Source organism: Atractosteus spatula, chromosome 9 (assembly GCF_055471065.1).
Source record: "Atractosteus spatula isolate fAtrSpa1 chromosome 9, fAtrSpa1.hap1, whole genome shotgun sequence".
NCBI lineage: Eukaryota > Metazoa > Chordata > Actinopteri > Semionotiformes > Lepisosteidae > Atractosteus > Atractosteus spatula.
The window spans coordinates 12,047,716-12,071,837 of record NC_142714.1 but is presented as its reverse complement, the minus strand read 5'-3'; the positions used below and the strand labels follow the sequence as shown (position 1 = coordinate 12,071,837).

Below are 24,122 nucleotides of genomic sequence, written 5' to 3'. Positions count from 1 at the left end.
ATTGTCTTCTCCAGTTCTCATCACTGTTGAGGAAAAACATTTCAAAGTTGACCTTGAAAGAACTCAAGAGTTAGAGCAGATCTGTGGCAAAAATATGACTGACTGTTACTCTGTGTGTAAATTTAGTACATATCAGCGTCTCCCAAAGCCTGATGTATTAGTTAGTTGTTTCTATCTCACAGTTCTTTGAGGGGTTATCGGCACTGGGGCTGTGCTGCTGCTTGATTGCTAACCACTGCCCTGTGTCCTGCGCTTTGGTGTCGAGTGTGACAGACCACCTGTTTCTGTCCCTATTTTCTCACAGGTCCTCCCCTCCCGCCTGGGCATCCTTCTTCAGTGCTCTCTGTAGCTCCTCCCACAGCAGCCCCGGCCTCTGGGGGAGGTCCGCCTCCTCCCCCGCCCCCTCCTGGGCCCCCTCCCCCTTCCGCTGGGGCTCCTCCCCCTCCGCCTCCGCTGCCGGCTGGTGGAGGTCCTGGCGGGGCAGGAGATGAGAGCCCGGGTTCAGGGCTGGCAGCGGCACTGGCAGGAGCCAAACTGCGCAAAGTGCAACGAGTGAGTGCCTAGGATCTTCTAGGATTGTCCGCTCCTGTCGCTGGCAGCAGCAGGGACCACACCTTCTGCCAATCCCAGGAGACCTGGAGCCTGGGGATGGTTGGAAATCCCCTGTGGCTTGCAAAGACAACGACACACAAGGGACTGGCCTCCTCTTTTTAAAATCAGGCCTAAGAAATGTTAACCGAATTATAATCCTTTAGTACTGTAGTTGCCAGGAGCCCAAGCTGCCAGAGAAGAGCTGTTCGCACAGTTCGTCCTGACGCTCTCCATTTGTGCTCACAGTCTGAAGACGCGTCAGGAGGCACCAGCCCCGGCGGTGCAGCGAAGAACGATGCCAACCGGACGAGTGGAGGAGGGGGGCTGATGCAGGAGATGAATGCCCTGCTGGCACGAAGGTTAGAGTAAGACTGCAGGGAGTTATCTTATTTCCATTCGCGCGGCCGCCTTCAGACTCACAATCCCTCGCCATCCTGCATGAGCAAAGTGAACAAATGAACAGCGTATCTTCCCCCTGCCATCTTCATTGGTTGACATTGATTTAGCAGACCCCACCAGGTGCTTTGACAGTGCAAGTAATTCATTCGATCAGTTGTTACTTAAACGTATGTGTTTCCAGTACGGGTCTATATATGTTTACAGTTTACTTTTTTTAATAGAAGGAAAGCGGCTACACAGACAGAGAAATCCAGTGACAAGAAAGAGGAAGAAAGCCAAAACGTGAGTGAGACAGGTCTTTTTGAAAACCAAGTGTCCAGTAACCCTGGAGAGGTGAGAACAGGCAATCCATCTTGTTGTTAATGCGTCAAACTTGTTGTAATGTAATCAGCTACACTGTGAATCATGCCAGCTCCCTGCCATCTCTCACCTGTTAGCACATATCCCCTCTTGAAATTCCTAGCTAGGGTTAAGATGGTCCCTGCATTCTTGTAGTTTGATATTTTAGGGTCAAAGGTAGGAAATCTCTTCCTTTATTTCTGAAGGAAAATTTCCTTTGGTACTGAAATATTCAAAGGCAAGTAAAAATATTTCACTGCCTTGCACCGTGCTATATATAAATCATACATTTATATAACATTTAACTCCATTTTAAGAAAATTATCAATTATTATTTCATGATACAGTAATTATTAAACAAACAATATGCTTTGTAGGAGGATTCCAGCCTGTCTCCATCACCTGTCACCCGTGGGCCAGGACAGCAGAACTCCACAGGTAACCCAGTCTGGACCAGCTTCAGTATAGCCTGCAGTCTGTTTTGGGGTCACCGGACAACCAGCTGCCAAATTCACAAGGCCAGCAGGAATATGAGAGCAGATAAACATTAGATTGATGGAGATTAAACTCTCATTACGATGTGAATAGAACACCACAAACTCTACTGCTTACAATACACCTTTTGTTACAATTAAGTATAAATGTGTACAGCTTACTGGTGGGTTGTTTCAGGGTTGGTTTCCAGTTCCTGTAAAAATTAGAGTGTGTGGGCTGGGGCAGGGCTGGTTTCTGAAATATAACTGTCTCAACAGTAAAGGTAGTAATTGTCTTGTACTTCCAGCAGATCCTCTGAAAAAGCCATGGGATCGAGCCAATTCTGCAGACAAGTCTTCATTGGTATCAAGGTGAGGATCTAATAATGTGGAAATGACTGTATGATGCTCATACTCATAGCACATTCGTAAACAACTATAATTCACGGGATACTAAAAATGAATATGAACCATTAACATGGTTATGTAGTACAGTAAGATTAAACTCTTGTCATGCAGATCATTGGGGAGAGTTATATAATCTGAGCATCAAAAGACAACAAGACCGTTACAAGCTACATATGCACCTGTCTCTAGAAATAATCTTTCTTATTGCACGGTTGTGGCATAACCTCAGAAACTATTGTTAAAGCTGATATGAAAATTTCCACATTCCATTGGAATTACTTATTGCAGTTGATTAATAAGCAACATGATTCCTGACACGTTTCAATGCTGGTGTCACAAAGTAATGACACCCATGTTGGCATGGGTGTCATTAGGGAACACAGAACAATAAAAAAGTCCTGGATGTTCATGATGAAAAACAGAAGAAACAACAGAAGAAACTCTGAGAAGGAGTGATGTTTTTATGTCTCACTGATCATTTCATTCCCATTGATGCAGAAGTCCATCGGCGCTGAAGAGTCCAGAAGTTAAGAGCAACTCACACCCATTAAGTACTAGGTACCACTATGGTCCTGTCTGTTCAGGCCAGCTATACTGCAGCTCCTTCTGCCGATGCTGCTGTGGCTTTCATTTCAATGTGCAGCTCTGTGAAACTGGTCCCACCGCAATGCAAACAAGCACAAACTACAGAGAACAACTCCAGCTACTCGTGCACTGTGCTTTCAGCTTTCTGCTTCCTGTTGGTGTTACACCTTCAAGGCTGGAGCAAAAATAATTCAAGAACAAGCGATATTGATTAAAAAAAGGATAAACATTTTTAGCCTTTCACGGTTTAAGCAATTTACTTGAATTTACTTGAACAAATCAAGTGTATCTTCTACATGTGGGGTAACACATACAGGTTTTTGGTGGCAGCATTTTAGGATTTTAATCAAGATGCATGAAAAAGAAAGTGCACAATTGTAAAAATCCTCTCTGTGAGGAAAAGAACCTCTCATTATTTTTAATTTCTCCATATATTTTTTTTACAACTAGCAAATAATATGAGGAGGAAAAAACAGTGAAGGGTGTGTGTTTATATATACTTTCTGATACGCATACCCAGTGGTCAGACTTGTGCCTTGATTAATGAAGGTGTATTATTGAAAAAATCAGATAGGTGGTGCTAGTGATGTCTTTTTCAGCAGGCCTCGTTTGCTATATATTTTTTCTTTGGTTGATATTTGCAAAGTTGTGCAGTCTTCCCATCTTCGGTCTTAAGGGGGGATTTGTCAGCACACTGACCAACTCACCCACTCAGAAATGAGAGTATGGGAGCCCTTCGTTACTAAGGGATCCATGCAATGAATTATAAGGATCGGGAAATGCAATATTTTGATATTTTAAAGAAGCTGGAAATGTAGATTTCTCCACTGAGATCTCAGGAATGTAAAATACTGATTATTCTGGTTCATTGTTAGTGATTAGTGATGAAGAATCAATGGGAGCAGGTGCTTGGGATTTTAATTAATCATGTTAATGCTAAATTTAGTCATTTGTGCTTATGACATGTGAATCTTTTCATATGTTCTGCTTAATTCACAATTAAAAGCACCTTTTATTCAGGCAGTTAAATTAGATTAATATAGCACTGGGGGCATTTGCACATGATTTAACTTTGCCCGAGATCATTTATCCAGCTAAACGAGCAATGATTCTCTCCACTGCCAGACTGTTATTTTATCACACCATTTTACCTTGGAAAGCTCCTTTTCCACCCTTACATCATGATGTTGAAAGAGGAAGGCTGGAGCTGGTATGCAGATTTGCCATGTGTAATGCCCTCACCTGTTTCTCTGAAATGTTACCACAACTGGTTTCTAGGCACAGGGAGAGCAATGGAGAAGCATACCAGAAAATACATGTTGTGTAAAGCAAAGCCTTGTCTGAGTGACGATCTGAAATGTTTTGTGCTTGGCATACTTTTTTTAGTGTAACAACACAAGTTTTGAAAATGCACTGGATGTGTGGAATGCGTTGTTAAATGTGAATGAGTTCGACTAATTAAATCCATAGCATCTTGAATTGCAGGACAAACACTTAACCTGGAAGTGTAAAATGAAGGTGTGCAACCCAGCGGGTTCCCTGTGACAGAAAACTGGCAGACATGTAGAACTGCGTTCTCAGGGTCCTCCCACACATGCTCTCATGGGCGAGATGGGATGTGCAATGCGGCTTTCCATGTGAAAACGGGTGCGCTTTTCCCTGCGCTTCACACCATTCTCGTGAATAAATGAAATGGACCTTTTTCCCCTCACTGTAGCCGTCTCTGTCTGACACAAGCCTGATGCTCTTGAGCTGTCCGTGATGCACGTGCACTGCCACGTGTAAAGGTAGCATACATGCAAACACCCCCATTGGTTGTCAGTGCCCTCCCTACAGACCACACAGGCATAGGGGCGATTCTGTCAGGCGGATGCTGTGCGTTTCTGCTGGCTGCGGGCTCATTATTCTTATGTTGTGTCTGCAGGGTGAAACCTGTCGGCAGCACCAACGACATGCCCGCAGATGCCTTAGACTTTGACAGAATGAAGCAGGTATGGGCAGTAATGTACAGAAATACAAATGGCAAAACGCAAACCTTGAATGATGTCCTGGGTAATGGAACAAGACTTTAGTGAAACATAGTCTGCAACTCGTTTTGAAGGCTGATTAAATTATTTTATCAAATAGCCTTCAAACTCCTTATCAAAGAGAGAGAGATGTTAGCGCATTTGGGGAAAACCACAGATGTGGGAGAGATCAACAATTTTGCACTCTAATTTTGCACTTAGGCACTCCATTAAAACATCATTGGTAATGTATTGTGGGTCTAATATTTGCTGTTAGCTGCACTGGGAAAGGGCTGAGGAGCTGACAGAACCTTGTTTACACTTCTCTGACACAGGAAATATTGGAGGAAGTTGTACGTGAATTGCACAAGGTGAAGGATGAGATAATTGATGGTAAGTGCTTTTGCTTTTGTCAACCAGTAGGAGGCACTCTCCCCACTGGATCGGATTTTCCAGATCAATTCTGTATCAGCCTTCAGATAAGGTGTTAAACCAGGGGGTCCTTACCATGTCATTAAATATCCTATGACATTAAGATGGGGGTGTTAATCCTAGGCTTGCATAATCTGAACTACCTAAAATTATTTATTTTAGTTATTTTTCACTTTTAGAAAAAAAAAGCACACCTAGATCTGTTAGGAAGTGTACATACTAATTGTGTGGTATTTTATTCAGGTATTACAAAGGGAACAGGCTCTGTACATTAAATAATTGAAAGGAATCATAATTTTACTAGATCTTTATGCATTTTGTTTGTTTTTTAGCCTGTATGATAGAAAAACATCATTGTGTACTCGTCACTAGAGCTTAAATGATCGAATCTTTGCTAACACAGCAATACTATGACTCTTTCATTCTTCTACAGACAGCCCAAATTAACCCTGATCTGAAACATGTATTACATAATACTCTTTAATAATAAATGCTATCATATATAACATTTTATCGAGTATGAAATTAATTTTTGAAGGCCACTAAGTTGTGTAACAGCTGCTTCTTCATTTTAGGACACAGTGGTACTGCGTCTTCACAGTCTGCTTTACATTTACTACTCACTGCAAGGGATGTAGAGCCATAATAGTAAAGAATAAATAGTGCATAGGTCTGATTATAAAAGTAATACTGCATCGCATCTTTGCAAATGAAAACAGTTTGCTCTTGTTCTTCTTTCCCAGCCATTAGACAAGAACTTAGTAGAATTAGTACAACATAATATCGGCAAACACATATGAGACAGCAGGAAGCATGCTGCGTTCTGAGGGAAGTAGTGACGGAGAGGAGGAGGAAGAGTGGGGCGAAGAAGACCACGCCAGAGGACACCCGCACTGATATGTCTGTATTACCGACCTTTTCTCCTCTGTAAATTTAGAGACTCAGCCCAGATTGCAGCCTGCTGCTTTCAGTCTACATAATGTTAAAAGTCTTAAGTTTGGAAGAAATTGAAATTACAGATTTGTTTTCTAGGATTTTTTGTTTTACTTTGTTTATAATTATTATAATATATTATTTTTCAAACAAACATTGCACACCATTTTATGTCAGTCTTTTATATTTTATATTGGTATTATTCTTTTTTTTTCTTGGGTTGTTAAAGATACGATGATAAGTAAATACACAATTTGCATTATAGTTACATGACCTCTGCATCATTTTTTATGTTTAAGAGTTTTTATCCTTTGCCAACACAGATGATGTTTGAAATCACTGAAAAAAAAAAGTTTGAACCTGAACTAGTTGTGGAAGAATAGAAACTGTTGCTCTTTAAAATATTGCAACCTTATAAACAGTACATCAATACACCACAGTATTTGTGATCATGTTGTTAATAAAAATGTTTATTGACTGCAAGGATTTGGTGAAGTATTGTTCATTTTATTTCCCTTTTTGACCAAGTGCTTCCTGGTTTAAAAAAATACACTGAGTTTTAAATCCATTTAAATAAAACTGTGAACAATGTATTTGTTGTACGAAGTTTTTGTTGAAAGAGGTTAAAAATGTTACGTTCTGGTCTTTAGGTTGTTTAGTTTTCACATCGTCTTCTCAGTGCTTTCATCTGATGGTCACCTATAAACCCTGTTATCACTTGATTTACAGCTGGATTAAAGCAACTGCTGCTTCACCTGATCTGGTCAGTGCAGTGCGCTTTGAAAATGTCATATTCCTCCCTTACAGCATTATATAAACACATACCATCTATTTTTGGTTTCCTTACTTCCATTAATTCTACAGTGCATGGACAATATCCTGTGCCATTCTGGGGTTGCTTGTTCGTAAAAGGTAAATATTTAACCTGGAGGTGTGAACATTGCAGAATGAATTGAGAACACAAATATGGTATGTGTGGTAGTACCTGACAGCGTTTAGCCTTTAAAAACAAACTTTCCTGTGTTTGTTCAGTGTGCTGACTTAAATGCACAGGCGGTTAATCTCGTTTGATTTTGTGCTATTGGTTGAGTGGAAAGCTGCGCTTTCCTTTATTTTGGAAAAGTGTGGATCACCATACAAATAATTGTATCTAACAAATGCAGTTTGTTATATAAAATGCTGTCATATCCATCATTTAAAACAGGATATAAGTAAGCATTAAACAAACCTGTCCTGTGACTACAGCAGATGGTGATTTTAAAAGTGGGAAGTCAGTAATTCTCTAAATCTAGACCCTCAAGACTAATAGACCAGTAGTTTCTCTAGGTCTTCATTGTTCAATCTTCATTGAACTCTCAGGAAGATTGTTAAATTAGATCTCCTACACAGGTTTAAGCTGTTGATGATTAAGCTGCTTCTCTGTTGACTCAGGGAGATGGATTGGAAGCCCTGCCCTAGAATGTTTTTGAGCTTGTGCATAAATATACTGTATGCCAAAAACCTAATTCGTTCAAATTTACTGCACCTAATCAAAGAGAACAGTCCTGTGAAAAACCCTCATGATGTGTCTGAAATTAGGTCGCAGATATTGTCATGTATCCTCATATAGGAAACAGTTTACAGCTACATAGATCGAGCCATATTGAAGTTATGACTCTGAAATCCACCTGACTACTTTCAATTTCCAGATTTAAAAAAACAAGATATCTGCCATGGTATATTCACCAGGTAATCTATGGTTGGCCAGAAAATGTGATTTTAGAGCAAGACTGCATGTGTCAGATTGGTGAAATCACTGGGTCCTATAGTTAAAAATAGTATGGTCCTAAAATCACTATTGTTCCCAATAGGGTTTTAAGCATTTTGAATGTAAAACATCTTCTATAATTGAATATGGAGCAAATCAAAACTGGATGGATTCTATTTCTGCTGCACAAGTTCACATTTTTATTTCAAAATACTCATTCATATTTACAAAACCATCTATTTCTTTAGATATTTTTATATAGGCCACCTTATTAAGCAAAGCAAGCTTTTTTCACAAATATATCCATTTTAAGAATTTAAATACAGTAACTTCTGAAGTCTGTTAAATAATCATTGTTATTATTATAGAACAATTGTATAAATCTTCTACACAAAAACTCAAGAATGTACCTTTTTCATATCCAGTATACTTAATGACTATTCAGAACATGCAAAACACTGAAAAAAATACTGAAAATCTTGAGTTAAAGCTGTCAAGTCTTTCATTAAGTCTGACTGGTCATTTATATTATATTGAAATAAAAAGGATGCTAAATAAGAGGAATTGAGCATCAGTCTAAAACAAATATAAGAATGATGCTGTCTAAGGCATGATTGAAAATTATGGTGACAATGTTATTTTAAATATTTTTCACAGCAGCAATGCCACAGATCCAATTCTTTGTAATGAGATTAGTGTCAGAAGAGCAAAATGAACAGCAAGAAACTTCACTGAAGACAGGGTTCTCCTCATTGTACTGTTGCAATGTCCGGATTGACGTTAGTCTTCTCAGAAAAACTACTGCGCACTTTGTAAAATGACAACAACAAAAATGTTCCTCGCATTTCTACTGGTTTGTGGAACTCGGCAAAAAATGCAGCTTGTAATTGTGGGTATAAGGATTGATGGAACTTGCATTTGCTGTTGTTAGCAGATGGTCTGGTCAGTCTTCTTTGGCCAGTTGGTACTCCCTCTTTATCCTGGCGTAAGGCCCAATGCTGTCATCAAATACAAAGTCCCACAGCACTCTGACCCAGGAGGTGTGCTGAGGCAGTGTGTCATAGTACTCCGCTGCAATCTTCTTCACCTGCCAGAGCCAAAGAAGAGGGAGCAGTGTCAGTCACCAGGACTCTCTGAAACAGTGCTGTGTGCCTCAACTCTGGTACCCAGGTACTGAAGTACAGAAAATGTGTTGGTCTCTTTAAATTATTACCTGCTTTATAGTTTGGTAAATGGATTCAATTATACTTGAGTCAATTATCTTAATAGCACCTCAGGGACTATCCTAAATACCCTTCAATATCAGAATGACAGAATAATGACTGGACTAGTACAAACACATTAACCATCTGCATGAATCAGTTGTGCCATCTTTAATTTTGAATATTAACAGTGAACAAACCTTATTTCTGGTACTAAGAAAAAATGTCTCAAGAGATAAAATGGGAAACTTTTAGATGAAAATGGAAATGGAAAATTTAGGTTATTTTTTCTCAGGTGTTTACCAAGGAAGAAATCATCGACATGTACAAGTTTTATAATACACAGGAAAGGCAGACATGTTATAGGTACTAGAGACACCTAAGAAAAAGAAATCTCCAGGTCCTGATGGTATGTGATTAATTGGATTGAATTGAGATACTGTATTATTCACAGTCAGCAAAAGTCACACAACCCAGGCAATGACTGAAAAACTGACTGTTTCGCCCATCTGTAAAAAGGGTGACCAAGTAATTATAGACCCATAAGTTTTACTTTTATTACATGTAAGATTAAGGAAGCATTCATTGAAACTAAACTAGAGGATCATTAGTATGTCAAAAGGATTCTAAGGAAAGACTACGTTTTTTTTAGGAAAAAGCTTTTTTAGGTTTAGGAAAAGCAGGCCCTGTTAAAGTACATCAGGCTATTGATACAAAGCATATGTAATTGTTAATTTAATACTCTGAAATCTTTCAATAAAGTTCCTTGTAAAAGATAAATTCATAAATTACAAATAAGAAGCATTAAAAAAATACATGTATTCGGATTAAGAACTAGTTAATGACACAAAACAGAGAGTACAATAAAGTATGGATATTTAAATTTGGGTAATGAAATTAATGCAGGACCAGTGGGATCTATACAAGGACCATACAGCTCTTTCTGGGAAACATCTGGCAAAGAGTATTACATGCAAGCAGCTAAAATATAAAGTAAAAATAAAAAATGAGAAGAAGCTACTTATGAGCCTTAGGTGTTTATACAGACACACCATTTTCATTCACTAGATAATGTGGGACAGCAAAGCAAACAATGGTAGAATACATAGTAAAAAACAAACAGTTATGTTCTAAGGCTCAAAGGTAGAATTGAGAAGATTATGAGGGAACCTGAGTCAAGCAAGCAACAACATCACATGACCAAGTCAAACGAACCTCTTCAGAACCATAGTAAAAGACAAATCAGAGGGCACAAGGACTAGAGACTAAAGTGCCGAAAGGGAGGTGTGTTTGAAACTGGTAACAGGAGGTAATTTGTTACACAAAGGGTGGTGGGTGGTGGGAGTCTGGAACACGCTTATTAGCTACTTTCAAGAAGTGTCAAGTTGAAATCTTTGGATCAGCTAGCTATTAAAATCGAATAACATTTAAATGGACAAATGTAAGTGTCACATTTGAAAATGTTATTTTGTTTTTAAAGAATGGATTCGTTGTTTTTATTTTCTGGCCCTAAGAAAAGAGTGCCACCTGCTGGATTCACTGCAATAATTAATAACTGGTGCTGCATCAAACTTCACCTCCAACCAATTCACTGCAAAGTAAGTGGCAAAGTAGTCCCAATCACAACAGCAGTCCTGGCCGCAGAGATCTTATTTTTAACACAGAGACTTCTTTTCACTCTCCTCATTTTAAGCCAAAACTTGACCACAGATTCAGTTATAAAGTTCAGTCTTGGTATTTTCCACAATACATAGCACAGTTTTTAATGGTACATGGGTCTTCTCTGTGTGTGCTGTGTGTGCTGTTAATGAGACAGAAGTGTGGGAGACACCTTGTAATATCAATGCAAAGCTATCATTATTTAAAGTAGTTTTCAACTGTAACCCTGCTGATTGTGAAGTAAGCTGATTATAACTTCTTGCTTTCAGGCTGTACCTGAATAGTACTTGCAAAAGCACAAATCCATTGAACTCACACAGGGTGAACTTAAAGGTCCATAATTATGTGTTGATTTCAGCCTCTCACCCTGATAGGTTACATATTAAACACCTGACTGTAGGCAATAAGAGATTCATTACCCTGTGACTAAGGCAGTATTTGTGTGTGTCAGAAAAGAACGATTCAACTTCACTTATAATTCTTTAAAGATCCAAGGTCCAAAATTCAGTTTTAATAGAATAAAATACCTCATGAATCTTGTATTAACTTTTCTTATCTGAAAAAAAGAGGAAAGGCAATTTCTAATTCAAGTGTAGAGTTTCACTCAGAAATGCCCAATCATGATAGAATGCACATTATGAAAACAAAACCTTCTGCTACATTACAACAGAGTTTAAATTCCCCTTTCAAAGAATTATTAAAATGATCCTTGCATATGATTATTTTATAATGGAAAAACATTAAATTTCATCTAGGTATTGATGACTTAGACCAGGTACTACCTCAATACTGGACTACCTTTCAGAGTTTTTCTGGAATTTGCACTCTTCTCTGTTGCACGAATTCCTCTAAACTCCTCTTCTCCATGCGTAGAGAGAAGTAAACAGACTTCTCTTTGCTTTTAGGGCCAAGTCAGAAAGGACTAAAGGTGCACCATTCCAGGAATCAGTGTTTTAAGACATGAGTTGGGATAGTGGGTTATAACGCAGGCTCAGGTAAGTTACTGAACACCTCGCTAATGCAAAAAAATACTTTGATATACTGTACAGTAATTCTGGTATGAGTACTTAAAGATAGCACAAGAGACACTGCTTATGGCATGTGCCATTTTCTCCAGGTTTGGTATTTGCCTATACTGGTGTGTTATCAGATGAAAAGGCTTGAAAACCACTGGTTTAAGAGTACATCAAAGACTACAGACCTAACCTCAAAGAAAAAGTCTTTTTCACAAACTCATGACTCACCATGAAATCTGTTTAACTGCAAAGGGATAAGAGGCAATTCTTCCATATCAGGTTTCCCACTGGTGAATCATATCAGTTACCATATATCAGCTATTTTCAGTGCCACAGGTAAACTGTGATAGGAGGTCCAGCTGAAATTGCAGAATCATTGCTTTCCAAGTGTAAAATGAGAGTGTTACTGTGGTATTCCCTCGCCAGCACTCTTGAAAGTGCTCAAACCCACTGCATCAGATAGATGGCCTTTTGTTCTGGTGAGCATGTCTGTGACCTATGTGGGAAATGTAAGATAGATACAGTAATGTAAGGAAGAGCCTGAGAGATTGCAGTATGAATCTGGGGCACAACCACAGACCACAGATGCTGTATAACCTGAATAATATACAGAATATATATGAAGACAGAGTGTCATGATCCACTCAGCTTCTTATTCTAACATCTATGTCCATTGAAATATTAAGTGCTTAACTTTGAATGACAATTTAAACTGGCTTAATGAGGGCTTTGTTGCTTAGCAGAAATTGCAGCAACCCCCACATAAAATAAGCGATCATTCAATTACTTTCTGAAGCAGGTATGGAAAAGCTAGAGGAATCAGGACTGTGACAACTGGGCCCTAATTCTGACCTTGGCTCAATCCAAAAAACACACTGCTTCAGAACCATCACACCCAAGTTCTGTTTCAGTTCCTTGCACTCCAGCCAATCAGCCGCTCCCTGATATCTTATATGATAAATTGTTTCCACCAACGTCCAAGTGAAAAGCAGACAGACTGTTACAGCAACTATATTGTGTCTTTGGCAATGTACATGTGAATTACATATAAGAAAGTGTAAAGCCCCAATATTAAAATAAGTAAATGTGTAAGTATAAAGTGAGCCAAAATAAAAAAAAAACTCTAAGTTGTGTTTCTATTCTATTAACTATAACGTTAGGGAATATCTTCCTGTGCAAAAGGTTACCGGACAAAATAACACAAGTGCAGGGTACATATACATTTTGAAGCTTTTGTAACAGTGACAGAGCCCACATGATGAAGCCTGTACTGTTTAATGGATTGCCTAACAGGTTTCTCCAGTCACAGTCAAAGAGACCGTTCTTCTAACACAAAAATGGGAGCCAGATGTTTCTGAGCATGCAATGCTAAAATAAAAGTCGAGCCAGGGAAAATTAAGCATAAACAAAAAATAATTTCATGGGCATCAGACTTGATTGTTTCGGATATAAGATTATGTGTATCAAGAAGCAAGCAGCTATATCACCCTGCAACTTACAGCTGGAAAACCACTGAAGCTCAGCAGGTGTGAGCCTGGTCACTACCTGGATGGGAGACCTCCTGGGAAAGCTAAGGTTGCTGCTGGAAGAGGTGTTAGGGGGACCAGTAGGGGGTCCTCACCCTGTGGTCTGTGAGCCAGTATAGTGATGGAGATGCTATACAGCAAAAAGGTGCCATCCATCAGATGAGGCAAAAAACCAAGGTCTTGACTCTCCATGGTCATTAAAAATCTAAAAGAGTGAGGGCCAAATTTATCAATAAGGGCCCTGGCTTTTATCAATCATGGCCACCTAATAATCCCCATCTCTGAAAGGGCTTCATTACTCTGCTCTCCTCCCCACCAGTAGCCAATGTGTGGTGAGCATACTGGAGCACGTTGGCTGCCAACGCATCATCCAGGTTGGGGCTGCACACTGGTGGAGGGGAGTCCCCATTACCTGTCATATAAGTGTACTAATAACCATAATAATAAATTTGTTATTATTGATAACAATAAATCATAATAATCATAATAATTAGTAATAAAAAGGCAAAAATATAAATGGGATTTAATAATGGAAAGAATTTTACCAATGGCAACTTGCTGCCAGGGATGCTGGGGAAGTCGTGGTGCTCCATGTGGTATCCCACATTGAAGGTGATGAAGTTGAGGGGGCCGTAGTAGGAGTATGTTTCGTGCCCCTTGAGGAACATGTAGTGCTCTGCAATAAAGTGCCCTGAGATGGGGTGCAGGCCCATACACAGTATGGACCCAGCCAGTAGGTACACCACCGGCTTCAGGCCCCACAGGTAGTAGATGACAAAGTCAGCAGACAACTGGACCATAGCGTTGGACACTTCCATCCGGGTGACAGGCTTCGGATTGACACAGAGCGGGCGCAGGGCGTAGAAGAAAGGCTGGAAGAAGAGCCACACGACCTTGCGAAGCGGCGTGCAGAAGAACCAACCCTCCAGATTGGTGGGCACGTCAACGTCCAGCCCATCCCCCCCCAAGTACCGGTGGTGGTCAATGTGGTACTTCTTGAAGGAGGCCGAGTACGGCATGCCGACAGGCAGGTTGGCAAACATTGCGAACCAGCGGTTCCACTTGGCCTGCTTGTTGCCGAAAGCCACGTTGTGGGAGATGTCATGGATGGCCAGGGTCAGGGAGTGGTTGATGCAGCCCCCAAACGCGTAGGCGCAGAACAGGACCCACTTCCAGGAGAGCCCACGCACCAGGTAACACGCCAGCAGCTGCATGATGACCATCCCCGAAACGATCCACTTCAACAGGGGGTCGGGGCCCATCAGGGACTTGATCTCGGGGTACTTAGCTGGGGAAACAAAGGTGCAAACTATTTAATATGTTCCTCCACTTCTTTTGGTAATATGGTTCCTTCCATATTCCATACAGGTTGGCAGATTAATAAATTGAATTGCAGGTCAGGCTGGCCATTGTAGGTGTGCATCTGCAATCAAGCATACTTCTTACAGATTACTATATATTAACAATACTGGTCTTGGTCAATGATGTTGCCATTATTACAACTCCGGTATTTCCTCTGCATCATAACCTATATACTAATATTTACAGTCTTTTTCGCTCTGCTGTGACTGTGTAATAACAGTCATTGATAAATGGGGTAAGAGATTTTTCTATTCTAAAAGCATAATCCTTAATTTGCCCTTTCATTAAAATAATTAAAGGGATCTACTTTAATAGGGTTCTTGACAGTGTATTGTGTTAAATGGCCGAGGGGATCAACAAACAAACATTACTGTGAATGGCAGTATTATGGCTGTAACTCAGCAATTATGTTAACTGAAGCAAAGCTTAATGTTCCCCCTCCTGGGGTGGAACCCGTCTCTACAATCGTCCTTTAAATGGAGAACACATTGTTTAGCCGTTTGAAAGAACGGAAGGTGTTGGGCGAAGGAACAGCCGGGGGAATTCTTGTACAACGCTGACACTTCAAAAGTCGCAACAAAACAGCCTTGTGATTTACAGCACTAATACATAAAACACACCAAAAACGGTTATTTTCACCGGACTCTGGAAATGTGCTGTGTAGCTATTACTTAAGAAAGTAGTGCGGTAAGAAAACAGCCTCTCACATCACAACGTTCACCGCTCAAGGCTCAAGTAAACTGATATGCATAAAATATATGAAAAATACAGGGCAAATTAAAGTTGTTTTTAATTGCTCCAGACAGTCCCTGTTACTCGCATAGTTCAGTCAATCACTTTCAGCACAAATCCATATCTAATGAGTCACACATCTTATTACTTCATTATTATTGCTAGCTTGTATAACGAACAGCTTCGGCCACATTTAATTCACATGGTGTGCATAGTCCGTATTTTTCCACTTTATTTGTATGTTTTAAAATGCAACATGCAGGTCCCTCTGATGCAATATGAAACACAGCCTTCAGAGCTCACATTATCTCAACGGCTTTTTAATGTAAAACAAACACAGGGCCCCATTAACGAAACTTAAATACTGTGAAGACTAGTGTCTTGGTTATCGTTAATTAAAAATATCATTAACATGATAAATGATAATAAATGGTGTGTACACCGTAACCAACCCCAAGTTGCAACACACTCAACATGGATAGTATGGAAGCCTGCAAAAATGACTTTAGGAAATGTAACATAATCATGTATTTTACATAATTTTCCATACGTATACCTATCAGTACTGTATAGTGCATTGGATAATTAAAACCTACCGTTTTACAAATTAACTTATTCGGATGGCTTACATGAATTCCAACAGAAAACAATATCATATCATTTTTTTTGTAATGTACGACCAAAAACAGTATAATATCACGAATTGCTACATCCGCAACAGTTGTCATTTTTTATAATAGAATAACAACATAATACTTCAATATTAGCCTGAACAGCAACAGCCATTAATTCATCACTGTTATTTCTCATGATCCTCTTAAAACTCGTTAGAATTGCTACCCCTTACAGGGCAATAATACTTGGTCTCTAATTCAGTTCAAGTGGAGTTTAGCTCCACTTTTTAAAAAATATGTTCGACTCTCCCGTACATATACAGTACACCGGCGTACAAACGACCAATCAAAGCTACGAAAACTAAGAGCTATTGTGTATGACGGTTATTAATAAAAAATATGTATTAATATTTATTCCACATAAAACTAACATACTGCATTCGCCATTAAAAACTCGTTTGAAACACCAAACGGCCTTCTGTCCTTCGTAGCCGTTGTTACGTGCACATGAATTACTAAATGAAACAATTAGGTGAGGGATGGATGCTTCTTTTTGCGTGTACGTATTCACCCACACTAAAAATAACTTTCAGAGGGCTGTTCTAGATGGAAAATGCACGATCGGTGCAAACGTCCCGAAGAGGCAACGTTTCAAAAAGGTTGGGAAGCATAGGAGTAATAGCATATACACTACACGCCAAGTCGAGCGATTCAAGCACGGTCACTGACAGCGCAAGCGCATACATGCCAGACATACTGTGATGGGATTAGAAACCCTGTGTGCTTGGAGACGGACGATGTAATAATGTCGATATGTACAATCCTACGGTATTAGCTCTTCTTTTAATTTTCCCAGGTTATTCAGCGCAATCCTATTCTGGCTCCTTTCATTATATTATTCCATAGGAAAAACCTCTACTGCGGCGACTGCATGCCATTGAGTAAACATCAGAAGTCTGCAAACCCGCTGCATGTGAATTTGGGTCATGCAAATCTATTCCAAGTCATCCATTCACAACTGCTCACTAAAACTTTCCACTTGCAGACACTCCCTTTGTACACCATCGCTGTAACAACACGATAGGGTACAAAACATGGAGAAATTTAATATGCCGCAAAACCCAAACGATTTGGTCCAAGCTCTATGTATCTTGGTAAGATTTTGTAGATGGCCTGTTTGAAAATGCAGTCATTTATAGAGCAAAAAAGAATACACTATAAAGCCCTGTCTTTTTGTGGTTAATTGGTGTGTGTGGTTGCAGTATGCAGGACGAGCTACAAAATGTCGTCAGCTTATTTGCATGGAATTTGAAAGCTGTCACTTCTGTATAAGGATGTCCAAACCTAAATCGTCCATTATATACATTATAGATAGAATGTCATACCTGGAATTTCACGGAAGACTATATTTAATCAGGTATTTAGGATTGTATTTAGGATTTTGTGATGTGCATACATGTATGAAAAATAATTACACATAGTGTACATTTGTTTAATTATCTTACAAATGCACGTGCAAACTAAAGAATTAGGCTGATGGTTGTCCATTGTGCACGCACCATTGTCTGTTGTTGGGTAGGTAACAACACAGTAACACAAACACTGTAATGTTCTGGCAACTGAGGCACAACAGATGTTTAAAGCACTATGGCATGGTGTTTGTTTACAGAAGGGTTCACAGCACAACCTTCTCTGACTTGGGCAAACAATTTAATGAATTTAAAAAAAGTAAGAGGAGTGAATCTGGAATCCCGATTTATATCCAGCACCTTTTAGACACAACTGCAAATCTAACCTTATTAACATATGAATAATCTTGTATATTCTAAAAAAGCTCTTGGTTAATCCCATGAAGACCTTAGATGTTCTGGAGCGTTTAAGGTATATTTTGTTTCTGTCCAAGATGCTGCATGGTGGAAACTACTTTAGGTGCTATTTTATGAAGTTAAAGATTAAAATATAGCACATTGTAATGAAATTGATATGCTTAGAGTCCATAATCACATGGCAAGACCAGGAACACTACTGGTATAAAACAGCATGATTGTGGTAATTGTTTTGTATATTGATAATGTTGTCTTGTACACACAAGAGATAAAGTATTGTGTAAGGTGTTTCAGTTTTGTCAGAAATGTTGAGTATCACTGGTATTTGAAATAGTTGCTGCTGTAAACTTCCATGACTGTAAATTAGCCAAAAGGTGATCCTGGCCAAGATTAATCAGTAACCAGGCATCATAAATGGGACCATCAAGCCCACTTTGTGTGAGAGCATTTCTTCTGCTTTAAATGCAAATTGAGTTTTGCAGTTACATTGCTAAAAACTTCCCCTGGAAATAATATTTTATAAAAAACCGAACCTCAGTCCTAGTTTAGTAAAATGCCAAACCATACTGTATATGCTCACAAATACGTTGAATTGTAGGCGATATACTTGCATTATTCACTGTAATAATCTGTTTTAAACTAGCACCCTAATGCAGACTCTTATGTGTGATCCTTAATTTTCACAACAGCAAATGAAGATTTAAAAGCAAACCAGCCAATGAAAGCAGGTGTTCAAATTATTAATCCTTAGCCTCACATTGTTATTTTTCCTCACCTGTGTCTCTGCTGCAGCTCTTGGGGATTGGTAACTGGGTTTTTTTAATTTATTTTTCTCACTGCAACAAGTGTGAAGGTAATCTCATTCCATGTAAAAACAAGCAGTATAGCTGAAATATGAAGCTGTCAAGCAATCTCAGAACATAAAATTGCTTGTGTTTATACAAGTATACATACTAGTTTATTATTAAAAACGTTCAGATTCTATTTCAGCTTTACTGTGTTATTCGCATATCATGTTAAGAAGTCAAACCTAAAGATGGATCACCAAATCTCTCATATAGCTCTTTTCATCTTCCATCTCAAGAAACTCGATGCCTTTTTGAATTTTCAACAAAGAGTAATTATATTAAAGAAGGGGCAACATAAGAATCAAATTAATAATCCAGAAGAACTTTATACAATTTAAGACTGCAAAGCAACTACTTCCTCTGTCTTCTTATAAGATGTGGTTTCTTACAATGAATGGAAGGGCACTATGTCCATGACTGATTAGCACATTGTTAATGATGGGAGTCTGCCTCTTAATATGTGAAAGTTCATAAATACATTCTTCAAAGACCACAATAACCATCCTGATTCATGCCAACTCTAAAGAGAAAGAAAAATGAACACATTTAATAAGACTGGGTTAAGTGGAATATCTTTGGTAGCAAAGATAGAAAACTAAGGAAATATTGCATCATAAGCTTCAGGACAGTGAGCTATTTCACACAATACTAAAACCTTATCAAAGACTTTTACTGTCAGTGGGAGTTGTAATGTACAGTATATGACTGTGTGAGTTATAACATCCATCGAAGAAAGCCAGTTACAGACTTATTATGAGCACTAAAACTGATCATTTAGAGACTCCACATAAGCTAGATGGCATGTTTTTTGAAAGCAGGATACCAGAGCACATGAAGAAAACCCAAGCAGACTTGAGGGGAACATGCAAACTCCACACCAATGGTTCTCCAGTCTAAAATTACACCCAGGACACAAGAACTGTGTGGCAGCAATGCTAAATGCCACTTCATAATATTAAGAAAAATAACATGTAAGAAATAACAAACACATTTAGGTTTTCTCACTTTTTTAAACATGCGACTGAATTTTATTAAGTCTCTCAATTGAACTATTAAGAATCTTCATCACAAGACAAATAACGTCATTCAACCTACAGAGAACATACTGTACTAATGCGGTTTATTAGAGTCACATCAGACTTGAAGAATAAACATGCCAAATTTTGCAAAAGCCATATTTACTTGAGAAAATCTGCCATTGTCCTATAATCTCAGTAAAAGCAACATACTTTTATCTTGATAGTTCTGGAAAGTGTAATGGTTAAGATGGCCATTTCACATGGTCCTCTGCATTAAAATGATATTCTTCATGCCTTTTAAAAAAAGCAACAGAACTCAGTGTTTTTTTTAATTAATGCACTTGGCATCCTTCAGTAGATTACAATGATTGGCTCTACAGGTCTTGATTTTTTTTAAAGGTTTCATTACATTAAGATGTCACCGAAGAAATATATTGTCTAATGTTTACATATTCAGTCACAAGGCCAGCTGCAAGTTATGAAGCTAATCTTTTCAATAATGCCCTGCCAAGCTCATACCTTGGTAGCACAATAGGTGCTGCCATTTATCTTTGCATGTGAGCACAGCCTAGACAGTCCAAATTAGCCTCCATTCATTTTGCTGAAACATAAGAAGCAGACATGGTCGTGCCTTAATGAAACCGTGAATGTTGGATTAGATGTCAGACCCCATCCAAAAACCATACATCTCGAAAACAACAACAGCTGCTGCCAGAGCAAAAACAACTAACCCCATTTTCCAAGACTTAGTCATAGAAAGGCTGATGATGCTGTACTAAATGTTTTTTCATTCCAAGGTAAGTCCAGCACTCAGATGGAATGTAGCCTGGTCTTTTCAATTAATAATAATAACTTGGTTTTCAGTGGCTGGGGCTCAGTGGCTTATCCTTACACACATCGGCTTTTGATATGAAGTATAGTCGAAGTGCCACTTATCAAACTGCACACTGAAAGGTTGTGAAATGCATTGATTTCAAGACATTAAAATGTTTTCATAACAAGGCACTTAATGGATAGACTTATAACTTCAATGTCATGTGTATGCAACCCACTCATCAGGTTACACAATAGGTAGATTCCTAGATGTAACATTCCAGCTATATATTTATCATATACTGTAGCAAAACATCTGTTTTAATTATTTGATTACTGAACAGCAGAGGATTTGGATTCAGATGTGAATTACAAAATAAGCATTCCTGTTCTGGAAAAATACAAAGACGTTTAACCAAGTACATTTTGGGCTGATAGGATACAAAAAAACAGTCTGTTAAGACTTGAACAAACAACGGTGAGGCGACCTGATTAAATCGTGCAAAATCTTCAAAGGCATTGACAAAGTCAACCCAATGGACGTCTTCAGAACCAACAGTGAAATACAAACCCATAACTGCTAAGGTCTAATGCTTCTCAAAGTGAGATTTAAAGCCCCATGGAGTGTGATCTTAGAACTTTTTCACTTTCTGGGAACGACAGGATTCCCCTGCTGACTTTGCACATTCTGAAAGAGAGATGCAGACATGAGTGCAATGTGCCATATTGATGTAGTGTGAGATTACATCCAAATGAATGTCTCTCATGCTTGATGTGTCCTCTGAAATTTACAGCAAGAGCATTTAAAACTAAGAACAGGGGGTATTTCTTTTACACAAAGGGTTGTAGGAGTCTGGTACACACTACTCAGCTGTGTTGTAGATGATTTTGATAGGGCCAGCAGCCATATCACTCTGCAACTCACAACTGGCAACCCACTGAAGCTAAGCAGGTGCAAGCCTGGTCAGTACCCAGGCCTCCTGGGAAAAACTAAGCTTGCTGCTGGAAGAGGTGTTAGTGGGGCCAGCAGGGGGTGCTCACCCTGCGGTCCATGTGGGTCCTAATATCCCAGTATAGTGACGGGGACACTGTCCTGTAAACAGACGTCGTCCTTCGGATGAGATGTAAAAACGAGGTCCTGACTATCTGTGGTCATTAAAAATCCCAGGGTGGTTCTTGAAAGAGTAGGGGTGTAACCCCGGTGTCCTGGCCAAATTTCCCCCTGGCATTTACCAATCATGGCCTCCTAATAATCCCCATCTATGAATTGGCTTCATTACTCTGCTCTCCTCCCCACTGACAGCTGATGTGTGGTGAGCGTTCTGGTGCACTATGGCTGCCGTCACATCATCCAGGTGAATGCTGCACATTGGTGGTGGTGGAGGGGAGTCCCCATTATCTGTAAAGCGTTTTGAGTGGAGTGTCCAGAAAAGCGCTATATAAGTGTAAGCAATTATTATTATTATTATTATTATTATTATTACAGTACATCCAAGTAACTCTAGAACCTTACTCAGAACTGCTCAACACAGGAGCTAACAGGAACAGTCTTAAATGTGCTCAAAAGTGTCACAGGATCTTATCCCTAATGGTGTGACCTACAGTGACATTATATTATAAACACTAAATAAGCTCAGCATGCAAACCTGTATCAATACTATGAAATCAAAGCAGGTAACTGGTAAATAATAAGCAACTTGACATAAATATGGGGCCATGTTTTAACCAATGTTGACTATATTTAATTAAAGTTCTGCAAGCCTTTACTTTCTGATATGGTGCATTGACCTTAAATCAGGACAACTGGACTTTAAAACATGACAATACAGTTATGAATATGTTTTCAAATGCGTGTGAGAATATTAAGTTCTCTGTGGCTAAGGATCTGCACCTGTGGCTGGTATACACTAGTCTTGACCATCGACCCTGGTCCAGGGAAACACTTTTGTCTTCTGTTTATTGGCCGATTTCAATTTTCTATTTGAGGCGTCAAAAATGTTGTTAGCTCTGAAAAAAAAATCGAAGGTGATTTGTCACTGGCTTCAGCCCTTTATTAAGTCTTGAGTTTCAGCACCTGACATTCAGGTAATTGAACTGTAACCATATGTGTTTGATCCACTCTCGATTTTACCCGAGTCTGTTAATCCTATATTTATCACCGATCGGGAGTTATTTAGACAGTCGCAAATTCACCTCTTATGTTTAGGAGTGAAAGCGTAGAGGTCTGTGAACTTCAGTTGTTGGAACAATCCGCTTGCGGCAGAGCACTTTTGAAACCAAGAGCTGAGTGAAGAAGCCGGTAAACAAAGGTTTTAAAGACCACGGAGATGGCATTAAAGGCGTCACTAAGTATCAGTGACAACCGGCTCAGCTGGAATGAACACCAGCAGACACGGGTCTCCCATCGTCCAGGACCAGGACTGGACACTACTGGTTGACAACTTCACAAAGCTGTGTTGCAGCCCCTCGCTCCAAACCGCCCGACTTGGACAAATAACGCGCAACACATTTAAAGGGGATCAACCATATCTTACCATAATATAATGAATACGCCTTTGTATCACAAATGAAAAAAACAGCCCTTTTCCATGTTTACACACACATTTGAATGAAACCAGGAAATATTCCTATTAATCACTCGAAAGATTTCCCGTGTTAAAAACGCTGAACCTTGTGTCGTCCGAATCAGTCTACAGAGCCATTCTGTAACTGGAAAGCACAATTACCCCCAAACATTATTACCCCTGACATTTATAACCACAAGTAGAAACATCCAGATACATTTTAAAAAAGGGGGGTGGGTGTTGAATTATATCTTACAATAAAGTTCCTCACCGCGTCATTTTGAAATTACATTTTACACGTAGTTTAAAAAACAAGTAATTACATTCTCGTTTAAACGACAAAACTTTAACATTCCCTACTACTACAAAATGAAACGGGCGCAATACCCTTCCGTTGTCATTTTAACTTTACGCGTCTTATTATTCGTTGTCTGAATAGCAAATCCTTGAACTTCAGGAATGAAATCTGTAAGACACCCACCCGAGATGAGAAAAGTATTTGTATAACGTACCTAAAATCTCCCTTCTTCTCGAGGTGTGCGGTTGGTCTGTGTAGACCCATTCAAAGTCCTCTCTCCCGGTTTTACTCCCCATAGCCACTACTGCTCGTTTTTCACAGTGTACACCTGCTCCCCGCACACACTAATGCACAGGTACAACTTCTGCCCAAGGTGGAAGATGTGAGCGAAGGCTCCTCCCTCCAGGAGTCATAGCACAGTACCAATTGTGTGAACTCACCTCGCTGGTCATTTCGCGCTCCCCGTTACACATCCGTTTTTGTCGGTGAAATTGATCTCCTCGATCACCCCCACCCAAGACATTTCAAAAATAAATCCTGCCCCGAGCATGGATTAAAAAAAACAAAACAAACAAACGCTCGGTACAGGTATGAAAATGACCTCCTATGCTCAGATGCAAAACAAAACGTTGTCCCAGCGCTGGTAGAACTATTTCCAAATGAAATCGAATAAATGCCAGTACCGGTAGTTCGGAATTGAAAAAATAATTTCAAAAAAAGTTGTGGCATT

General features: G+C 39.3%; 2 protein-coding genes across 30 annotated transcripts in view; one reads left to right on the top strand and one right to left on the bottom strand.

The window, feature by feature from the left end:
- evla (Enah/Vasp-like a) overlaps positions 1 to 6,757 on the top strand; it is a 79,698-nt gene extending 72,941 nt beyond the window's left edge. For 6 of the 29 annotated variants that reach the window (XM_088925276.1, XM_088925282.1, XM_088925281.1 and 3 more), the window contains 6 exons: positions 305 to 552; positions 838 to 956; positions 1,212 to 1,323; positions 1,707 to 1,767; positions 2,111 to 2,174; positions 2,709 to 4,711. In XM_088925276.1, coding sequence (XP_088781402.1) covers positions 305 to 552; positions 838 to 956; positions 1,212 to 1,323; positions 1,707 to 1,767; positions 2,111 to 2,174; positions 2,709 to 2,985 — 881 coding nt within the window. In that variant the 3' untranslated portion in view covers positions 2,986 to 4,711. The other 23 variants (XM_088925300.1, XM_088925289.1, XM_088925293.1 and 20 more) reach the window with 13 other exon arrangements.
- Positions 6,758 to 8,089: 1,332 nt separating this feature from the next.
- On the bottom strand, positions 8,090 to 23,751 carry degs2 (delta 4-desaturase, sphingolipid 2). Its single transcript, XM_088925302.1, has 3 exons — positions 23,607 to 23,751; positions 13,862 to 14,604; positions 8,090 to 9,000 (listed from the first exon to the last, which is right to left on the bottom strand). Exons 1-3 carry the CDS (start codon positions 23,686 to 23,688, stop codon positions 8,857 to 8,859), a joined length of 969 nt encoding a protein of 322 aa, XP_088781428.1. The 5' UTR covers positions 23,689 to 23,751; the 3' UTR covers positions 8,090 to 8,856.
- Between the last annotated feature and the right edge of the window lie 371 nt (positions 23,752 to 24,122).

Excerpts from the sequence above, each read along its gene's own strand:
- degs2 (XM_088925302.1), bottom strand. The coding sequence starts at position 23,688 with ATGGGGAGTAAAACCGGGAGAGAGGACTTTGAATGGGTCTACACAGAC. Across the intron at positions 14,605-23,606 it reads GAGAAGAAGGGAGATTTTAG|CTAAGTACCCCGAGATCAAG; the intron begins GTACGTTATACA and ends TTGTTTCCCCAG. Across the intron at positions 9,001-13,861 it reads CTGGCAGCAAGTTGCCATTG|GTGAAGAAGATTGCAGCGGA; the intron begins GTAAAATTCTTT and ends TGGCTCTGGCAG.